Genomic DNA, 9,882 nt, shown 5'->3' with positions numbered 1-9,882 from the left:
TCTGATTAGTCCACAATAAATAAAATGTGAAAGCAGGTGCTTCATTCCTTCCCAAAACGACTTCTTTTCAATCCAAAACATTGTCCACAAGGGAAAGGAGTCTGCACTCGCACAAGCACTCAGTGTTGGAAGTGACGAAACGCGTCGGGACATGGCTGAACTGTGACCAGAGATGATGTCAGGACCGGAAGTGACACGGCAGCACGATCCGGGTATACCAGAAGTGTTGAGACAATACGGCATTATTAGGAACACTACTCTTGACACCTATCCGTGTGTTTACAAAGATGAGCGCATTAAACGATTTTAGTTTTGTGAGTGGCTTTTCACTTTTAACCACTTCCTGTCCGGCCCATGTATATAAACGGCCGGACGGGAGCAGTGCAGGGGCGGGTGGTCATTTATAAATGGCCTCGCAGCACCGCGACCCAGTGCCCGCTGTGTCCCCCGGGCACAGTGGAACACTGATCGTTGTATGGGACATCTGTATGAGGTTCCGATCATGTGATCACTGATTGGCCAATCAGTGATCACATGAAGAGTGGTAAGCAAGATGTCACTTCTGACATCATTGCTTACTACTAGTGAATGATCACAGAGATCACATGGTACAGGGCTATTCACAACAGCCTTGTACCATGTGACAAGCTGTGACCAATCACAGCTCACTCAGTATTTCTCAATGGCTGCAGGGATGCACCCAGAGAGAAGGAGAAATTATTGCTTTTACAGCCTTTATGTGTGTAAAAGCAATCAGTGTAAAAAAAAAATCATCACCCCCTACAAGTAGTACAGTGTCCCCGTGGTGACACTGTACTGCTAGGGTGATAGTATGTTAAAAAAAAAAAAAAAAAAAACAATAATGTAAAAAATTTAAATAAAAATTTAAATTTTTTTTTAGAAAAATTATAATTTTTGGTTATAAACTAATTTGGGTTATTTTTTTTTTACTAAAAAGATAACTGAATACATTTTGGCCAAGATTTATGAAGAAAGATTATTTATTTTCAAAATTTTATAAGAAAAACACTTTTTCAAAACTTTTTCATTTATATAGCAAAAAATAAAAATCCCAGTGGTGAATAAATACCACCAAAATAAAGCTTTATCTGTCTCAAAAAAGGCTAAAAAATTCATATGGGTACAGTGTTGCATGATCGCGCAATTGTCATTCAAAGTGTGATAGCGCTGAAAGCTGAAAATTGGCCTGGACAGGAAGGGGGTGAGAGTGTCCGGACTGAAAGGGGGTGAAAGTGTCCGGACTGGAAGGGGGTGAAAGTGTCCGGACTGGAAGGGGGTGAAAGTGTCCGGACTGAAAGGGGGGGAAAGTGTCCGGACTGGAAGGGAGGGAAAGTGTCCGGACTGGAAGGGGGTGAAAGTGTCCGGACTGGAAGGGGGTGAAAGTGTCCGGACTGGAAGGGGGTGAAAGTGTCCGGACTGGAAGGGGGGAAAGTGTCCAGACTGAAAGGGGGGGAAAGTGTCCAGACTGAAAGGGGGTGATAGTGTCCGGACTGGAAGGGAGGGAAAGTGTCCGGACTGGAAAGGGGTGAAAGTGTCCGGACTGGAAGGGGGGAAAGTGTCCGGACTGGAAGGGGGTGAAAGTGTCCAGACTGAAAGGGGGGGAAAGTGTCCAGACTGAAAGGGGGTGATAGTGTCCGGACTGGAAGGGAGGGAAAGTGTCCGGACTCGAAAGGGGTGAAAGTGTCCGGACTGGAAGGGGGGAAAGTGTCCGGACTGGAAGGGGGTGAAAGTGTCCGGACTGGAAGGGGGGGAAAGTGTCCGGACTGGAAGGGGGTGAAAGTGTCCGGACTGGAAGGGGGTGAAAGTGTCCGGACTGGAAGGGGGTGAAAGTGTCCGGACTGAAAGGGGGGGAAAGTGTCCGGACTGAAAGGGGGTGAAAGTGTCCGGACTGAAAGGGGGGGAAAGTGTCCGGACTGAAAGGGGGTGATAGTGTTCGGACTGGAAGGGGGTGAAAGTGTCCGGACTGGAAGGGGGTGAAAGTGTCCGGACTGAAAGGGGGGGAAAGTGTCCGGACTGAAAGAGGGGGAAAGTGTCCGGACTGGAAGGGGGGGAAAGTGTCCAGACTGGAAGGGGGTGAAAGTGTCCGGACTGGAAGGGGGGGAAAGTGTCCGGACTGGAAGGGGGTGAAAGTGTCCGGACTTAAAGGGGGTGAAAGTGTCCGGACTGGAAGGGGGTGAAAGTGTCCGGACTGGAAGGGGGTGAACGTGTCCGGACTGGAAGGGGGTAAAACTGTCCAGACTGGAAGGGGGGGAAAGTGTCCGGACTGGAAGGGGGTGAAAGTGTCCGGACTGGAAGGGGGTGAAAGTGTCCGGACTGAAAGGGGGGGAAAGTGTCCGGACTGGAAGGGGGGTAAAGTGTCCGGACTGGAAGGGGGTGAAAGTGTCCGGACTGGAAGGGGGTAAAAGTGTCCGGACTGGAAGGGGGGGGGGAAAGTGTCCGGACTGGAAGGGGGTGAAAGTGTCCGGACTGGAAGGGGGTAAAACTGTCCAGACTGGAAGGGGGGGAAAGTGTCCGGACTGGAAGGGGGTGAAAGTGTCCGGACTGGAAGGGGGGTGAAAGTGTCCGGACTGGAAGGGGGTGAAAGTGTCCGGACTGAAAGGGGGGGAAAGTGTCCGGACTGGAAGGGGGGGAAAGTGTCCGGACTGGAAGGGGGGGAAAGTATCCGGACTGGAAGGGGGGGGAAAAAGTGTCCGGACTGGAAGGGGGGGAAAGTGTCCGGACTGGAAGGGGGTGAAAGTGTCCGGACTGGAAGGGGGTGAAAGTGTCCGGACTGAAAGGGGGTGAAAGTGTCCGGACTGAAAGGGGGGGAAAGTGTCCGGACTGAAAGGGGGTGATAGTGTTCGGACTGGAAGGGGGTGAAAGTGTCCGGACTGGAAGGGGGGGAAAGTGTCCGGACTGGAAGGGGGTGAAAGTGTCCGGACTGGAAGGGGGTGAAAGTGTCCGGACTGAAAGGGGGGGAAAGTGTCCGGACTGAAAGGGGGTGAAAGTGTCCGGACTGGAAGGGGGGGAAAGTGTCCAGACTGGAAGTGGTTAATAAGGTATTTTACTGGGGTTACAGTACCATTGGAGGCATCTGTTTCTTTTTTTATGTTGATACATGGTGGATTGGATCGAGGACAGGGGCGGACTGACCATTTGGAAACTCGGGCACTGCCCGAGGTCGCGGGGTCAGTAGGGGGCCCTATCAGATGCCCCTGGTACCTTTTTCATAGGCTTTTTTGAGTTTGGGCAAGGACACAGGGGCCCCATGATCCCCTATTGCCCAGGGGGCCCCATGAGTTGTTAGTCCGTCCCTGATCGAGGAGTTTGGTGGAGAACCGCTATCAGACAGCAGATGTGGAATTTCTAAAGCCAGCTATGCCAACCATGAGAGTGGGAGGAATGGCAATTTGGTGTTTGAACATAAGTGAGAAGAGTCTGCACAAGAAAACGCTGTTTTGGTGGAAAAGAAGTAATTTTGGGAATAAAGCACCTCTTTTCACATATTTATTGTGAAATATCATTATTATTTATTTCAGGTACTATATACTATATATAGCACTGTCAATTTCTGCAGTGCTTTACATATATATTGTACATTCACATCAGTCCCTAACCCTCAAGGGGCGCACAATCTACAGTCCCTAACTCACATTCATACATACACATACTAGGGACAATTTGGACAGGAGACAATAAATCTACCAGCATGTCTTTGGAGTGTGGGAGGAAACCAGAGTACCTGAAGGAAACCCACACAAGCACAGGGAGAACATGCCAACTCTAAGTGCATGAACTGCACTTAGTAACCCCCTCCCTGAAATCTAATTCCCACTAACGCATGTCCAAATTTTGTGGAGCCCTGCCCTTCACAATTATGTGAGGTTGTTGGACATCCTATTCCCAAACCATGGTCATTGATATGGAGTTGGCCTCCCTTTGTGGGTATAACATCCTCCACTCTTCTGTGCAGGCTTTCCACAAGATTTTAGTGTATCTGGGCCCATTTGTGAGCTCAGGTATTGATTTTGGCTGGCAACTGGAATTCCAATCGGGCGTATTCACCACAAGGCCAACAAGGCATTTTTCAGGGGGGGGGGCAGCAGAAGGGACACACACCAGCATGGGGACCAGGTGTGATCCATGAGAGGCTGCGAGCTGCTTGACTGTGTATGCAGAGCCCGACTCTCCTTCCCGGGGATGGCCGGAGCTGTGAAGGTGAGTGTCTCTCTCTCGCTGGGTGGGGTATCGTGGTAGCGGGTATATGTTGGGAAGGCTCTCTCAGCCGGGAAGGGGAGGGGGGGGTGTTTGATTGGTTGGTGTGGTCAGTGTCAGGCTTCCCTTCAGGATGGGGGGCAATTTTTGTGTTGCCTTGTGCAGCACAGAACCTAAATCCACCATTGATTCCAATTTGACTGAAAGGTGTTCCATAGGTCATCATATGGCAATGGCTCATCAGTACAGATGAAGTGGATTCCATTGAAGTCTCATCAAAACTGTGGAGCTCGTCCATCTCTTTATACAACCAACTTACTTCTTTGCTCATAGGAATAGGATAGGATGGGATAAAATCACAGCCAGATGCTGCCATGCACAAAACAGATAAATGAGCTTCACTTGTGACCCCCTTCCCTAAAACTATTTGCCACTAACGCATGTCCTCTCCATGTCCAAACTTTGTGAACCCTTGACCATTACACCTTGTGACAGGAGTCACTTTAAATGGGGGGGGCCCATGGAACCCAGATCACTTTGGAGAGGTGGGGAGACCCCTGTCTCAGCTCCCCATATCCCTATTCTGTGTAAGTCACCCTGTGCCTGTTAGGGGTACAGGGTGATCTGTCCTAATATTGTGTAGGCATGTCTAGGAGATAGGAGGGGTGGAGGTTGTGGATTGTTTGGTGTTGTGTGCCTGCATTCCATTGTTCCATTGTTTGTCTTGCTTGGGAGCAAACTATTATGGAATGTATGATTTATGTGTATTAGCTTAGTGGGGGGGGGGGGGGGGTGTCTCCAGCAGCCCTTCCTCCTGATGGACTGTCTGCTGGTGTGAAGTTTGAATACCTCTGTGTCTCTTGTTACTAAGTGTAGATTGCCCCGCCTTGTGTCATTATGTGTCACTCCCTCGAGTGTATATATCTTGTATCTGTGTTAAAATAAACTAGTCTACCTCCTGCTTTACTTCAAGACTGGTGTCGTCTAGTCATGTATGGTCGACTGTGGTGTCTGTTGGCGGTGTTTGTTCAGGGAAGCAGTAGTCTAACGGAAGTACCCAAGTGCAGTCTGGGGTCGGTTACACACCTGTATGAGAGTGTTGGACATCCTATTCCAAAACTATGGCTGTTAATATGGAGTTGGCCTCCTTTTGTGGATAAAACATACTTCACTTTTCTGGGCAGGCTTTCCACAAGATTTTGGAATGGATTTGTGGGAATCGATTAACAATTGTTAGATCAGGTACTGCTATTAGGTGGAAAGCGGCATTCCAATTCATCTCAAAAGGTGCTCCACAGGGTTTGAAGACATCATATTCCAATGGTCCAACAGTCCAGATGAAGTGCATTCCACTGAAGTCTCCTCAGATCTGTGCAGCTTGCCCATCTGGTTATACAACTAACCCACCTCAGGTATTTATTATAGAAAGTGGGGAAAGTTAGGGGAATAGCACAACCAGATGCAGCCATACACACAAATTGTTTCTGTGGGAATCTGCACCCATTTGTGAGGTCAGCCATTGATGCTGGCTGGAAAATGGCATTCTAGTTCATCTCAAAGGTGTTCCATAGGATTGCATTCATCATATTCCAATGGCACATCAATCCGGATGAAGTAGGTTCCACTGAAGTCTTCTCAGATCTGTGGAGCTTGCCAATATTGTTATACAACCAACCTACCTCAGGCATTGCTCATAGGAAGGAAGGAATAAATGAACATCAGAACCAGATGCTGCCAGGGGGCAGGATGATGCTGTAACAGTCAACTCATCCAGGAAAGCTATCCACAAGATTTTGGAGGATGTCTGTGAGGTCAGGTACTGATGTTGGCGGGCAAAATGGCATGCCAGTTCATCTCAAAAGGTATTTCGTAGGACTGACATCATCATATTCCAATGGTCCATCATTCCAGAAGAAGTGTGTTCCACTGAAGTCTCCTGAGATCTGTGGTGCTCATCCATCTCGTTATACAGCCAACCAACCTACCTCAGTCATTGCTCATAGGAAGAGGGGAGTGTTAGCCAAATACCAGATGCTGCCATATACAAAACTGTTAAAAAGGAGCTGCGCCTGGTAACTCCCTCTACAAAAAGTAATTTCTACTAATGCATTGGGTAGCAATTCCACCCTTCTAACCCAGTGGTGTATTTAGGTTTTGTGCTGCCCTAAGCAACACAAAAATCGTCTGCCGCCACGGACACCGACCTACAAACCCCCCCCCCCCCCCTTCCCCCTCCCACGGAGAGAGAATGACATTGGCCAACACCCATGCCCTCCCCCACCCAGGAGCACCTGCCATCCGCCCCGGCGATCGAGAGACACTCATCTTCACAGCTCCGGACATCCCCAGGAGCAAGAGCTAGGCTCTACATACAGTCAGGTCCATAAATATTGGGACATCGACACAATTCTAACATTTATGGCTCTATACACAATCACAATGGATTTGAAATGAAACGAACAAGATGTGCTTTAACTGCAGACTGTCAGCTTTAATTTGAGGGTACTTACATCCAAATCAGGTGAACGGTGTAGGAATTACAACAGTTTGCATATGTGTCTCCAACTTGTTAAGGGACCAAAAGTAATGGGACAGAATAATAATCATAAATCAAACTTTCACTTTTTAATACTTGGTTGCAAATCCTTTGCAGTCAATGACAGCCTGAAGTCTGGAACGCATAGACCTCACCAGACGCTGGGTTTCATCCCTGGTGATGCTCTGCCAGGCCTCTACTGCAACTGTCTTCAGTTCCTGCTTGTTCTTGGGGCATTTTCCCTTCAGTTTTGTCTTCAGCAAGTGAAATGCTCAAGCGGGTTCAGGTCAGGTGATTGACTTGGCCATTGCAGAACATTCCACTTCTTTCCCTTAAAAAACTCTTTGGTTGCTTTTGCAGTCTGCTTTGGGTCATTGTCCATCTGCACTGTGAAGCGTCCAATGAGTTGTGAAGCATTTGGCTGAATATGAGCAGATAATATTCCCGAAACACTTCAGAATTCATCCTGCTGCTTTTGTCAGCAGTCACATCATCAATAAATACAAGAGAAGCAGTTCCATTGGCAGCCATACATGCCCACGCCATGACACTACCACCACCATGCTTCACTGATGAGGTGGTATGCTTAGGATCATGAGCAGTTCCTTCTCCATACTCTTCTCTTCCCATCACTCTGGTACAAGTTGATGTCGGTCTCATCTGTCCATAGGATGTTGTTCCAGAACTGTGAAGGCTTTTTTAGATGTTGTTTGGCAAACTCTAATCTGGCCTTCCTGTTTTTGAGGCTCACCAATGGTTTCCATCTTGTGGTGAACCCTCTGTATTCACTCTGGTGAAGTCTTCTCTTGATTGTTGACTTTGACACACATACACCTACCTCCTGGAGAGTGTTCTTGATCCGGCCAACCGTTGTGAAGGGTGTTTTCTTCACCAGGGAAAGAATTCTTCGCTCATCCACCACAGTTGTTTTCCGTGGTCTTCCGGGTCTTTTGGTGTTGCTGAGCTCACCGGTGCGTTCCTTCTTTTTAAGAATGTTCCAAACAGTTGTTTTGGCCACGCCTAATGTTTTTGCTATCTCTCTGATGGGTTTGTTTTGTTTTTTCAGCCTAATAATGGCTTCACTGATAGTGACAGCTCTTTGGATCTCATCTTGAGAGTTGACAGCAACAGATTCCAAATGCAAATAGCACACTTGAAATGAACTCTGGACCTTTTATCTGCTCATTGTAATTGGGATAATGAGGGAATAACACACACCTGGCCATGGAACAGCTGAAAAGCCAATTGTCCCATTACTTTTGGTCCCTTAACAAGTGGGAGGCACATATGCAAACTGTTGTAATTCCTACACCGTTCACCTGATTTGGATGTAAATACCCTCAAATTAAAGCTGACAGTCTGCAGTTAAAGCACATCTTGTTCGTTTCATTTCAAATCCATTGTGGTGGTGTATAGAGCCAAAAATGTTAGAATTGTGTCGATGTCCCAATATTTATGGACCTGACTGTACACCATCAAGCAGCCTGAACCTCTCTCGGATCCCACCTGGTTCCCATGGTGCACGTGTCCCATCTTTCATCCCTTCTTCTGGGGGGAAGTGCTGCCCACCTTGAAAAATGCCACCCTAGGCAAGTGCCTTGTTTGCCTTGTGGTAAATATGCCCCTGCTTCTGCCCCTTTTGAAACAATCAAGCCAAGAAAGCACTAAATTCAAAATAACTGTGACGGGAGTGGCTTTGGGTGGGGGGTCCATGGAACACAGCCTCCTTTGGAGAGGTGGGGAGACCCGTCTCCGCTCCCCATATTCCCATTATGTGTGAGTCACCCTGTGCCTGTTAGGGGTATAGGGTGGAATGTCCTAGTATTGTGTGGACATGTATAGGTGGGGTGTGTGGGTTGTTCATTGTTTACTGCCACGTGGTCCCATTGTTCTATTGTGTCTTGCTTGCCAGCAAACTATTATGGGATGTATGTGTTCCTGTATTGTCTACTGCCACATGGCGTATACCATTGTTCTATTGTGTGTCTTGGTTTGGTGGGGGGTGTTTCCAGCGGCCCTTCCCCCTGATGGGACGGCCTGCTGATGTGTTTCCTGTTCCTGGTTGTATTTCCCCGCCCTGTGTATATATCTTGTGTTTGTGTTAAAATAAAGCAGTTCTACTTCCTGTCTTAAGAAGCCTGGTACTGTCTCGTCCTGTATGGCCAGCGGTGGTGTCCGTGGATCTGTGTTCGAACAGGGAAGCGGGAGTCTAACGGAAATACCCCAGTGCAGTCGGGGTCCGGTTCCGTTACAATAACCAACACCAAAATGACTGTCTATGGGTAATGCAGAAATCACATTAAATATTGCGACAAAAATCTACACCCAAACGTTAGCAACAAAATTGAACGGATCCAACGCGGCTGTGCTTGGAGAAGTGTCTGGGGAGGGGTGTTGTGAACGGGAGGTATATTTTCCAAACAAGAACATTTTATTGAAAATTTGTAATTACGTGTTACTCAGGGAGGGAGTAAGGGAACAAGGGAAGGAATTACATTCCAACATTGCACTTCGGTCTTAAGAACATTTTAAATTAAATCTATTTTAAACAATATTAAAAATAGAAAAAAATAACTTTGCGCTATATTCTTAGAAAAATACACTGTGTTATAAATACATGTACAACCTACACACAAATAAATAATTAGAAACACATCGATCACACGGACACAAGCAGACAAACGTTGTGCAGAGTTCTATATTCACATAAGAGGGATTAAGGCGAATTGCGGTTAGGATGAAGTGCGGGAATCCACTGCGGTCAGTTCCAGGGAGTCTTCCTGCCCAGGATGTGGTTGGTCACTTTCTACAACAGAAGACAGAAAAAATAAAAGATAACACGACACGACAACAGCCCCATCCATCTCCTTCTATTCGAGGATCCGGAGGACTTTTCAGAGTTCCATATTCTACTCTTTGATGTATTGCGCCTTTAACCCCTTACCTCCGCTATATGTATATTAACTACTTCCCGCCCGGCCTATACTAAAATGAAGATTGGGCGAACCTCTCGTCCCTCTGGTAGGGAGTCATATGACGTCCTTCCCGGAAGGCACTTTGCGCTTGCCCGCAGAGCCGCGATCTGGCGAGATCTGTCACCAGCTGTGTACCTCGGACACGGCCGATGACAG

General features: G+C 47.7%; 1 protein-coding gene across 1 annotated transcript in view; it reads right to left on the bottom strand.

Moving 5' to 3' along the window:
• Nucleotides 1-9,163: 9,163 nt before the first annotated feature.
• The window catches only part of ALMS1 (ALMS1 centrosome and basal body associated protein), an 88,607-nt gene continuing 87,888 nt past the window's right edge, over nt 9,164-9,882 (bottom strand). Inside the window, exon 18 of the mRNA XM_089661502.1 lies at nt 9,164-9,557. Within this exon, the coding sequence (XP_089517628.1) occupies nt 9,513-9,557 (45 nt within the window). The 3' untranslated portion in view covers nt 9,164-9,512. The remainder of the gene's footprint in view (nt 9,558-9,882) is intronic.

Source organism: Staurois parvus, unplaced genomic scaffold (assembly GCF_062004578.1).
Source record: "Staurois parvus isolate SC_StPar_1 unplaced genomic scaffold, SC_StPar_1.0 ptg001347l, whole genome shotgun sequence".
In the NCBI taxonomy this organism is placed as follows: Eukaryota; Metazoa; Chordata; class Amphibia; order Anura; family Ranidae; genus Staurois; species Staurois parvus.
The sequence above is the reverse complement of the archived record's forward strand: the minus strand, read 5'-3'. Positions and strand labels throughout refer to the sequence as shown.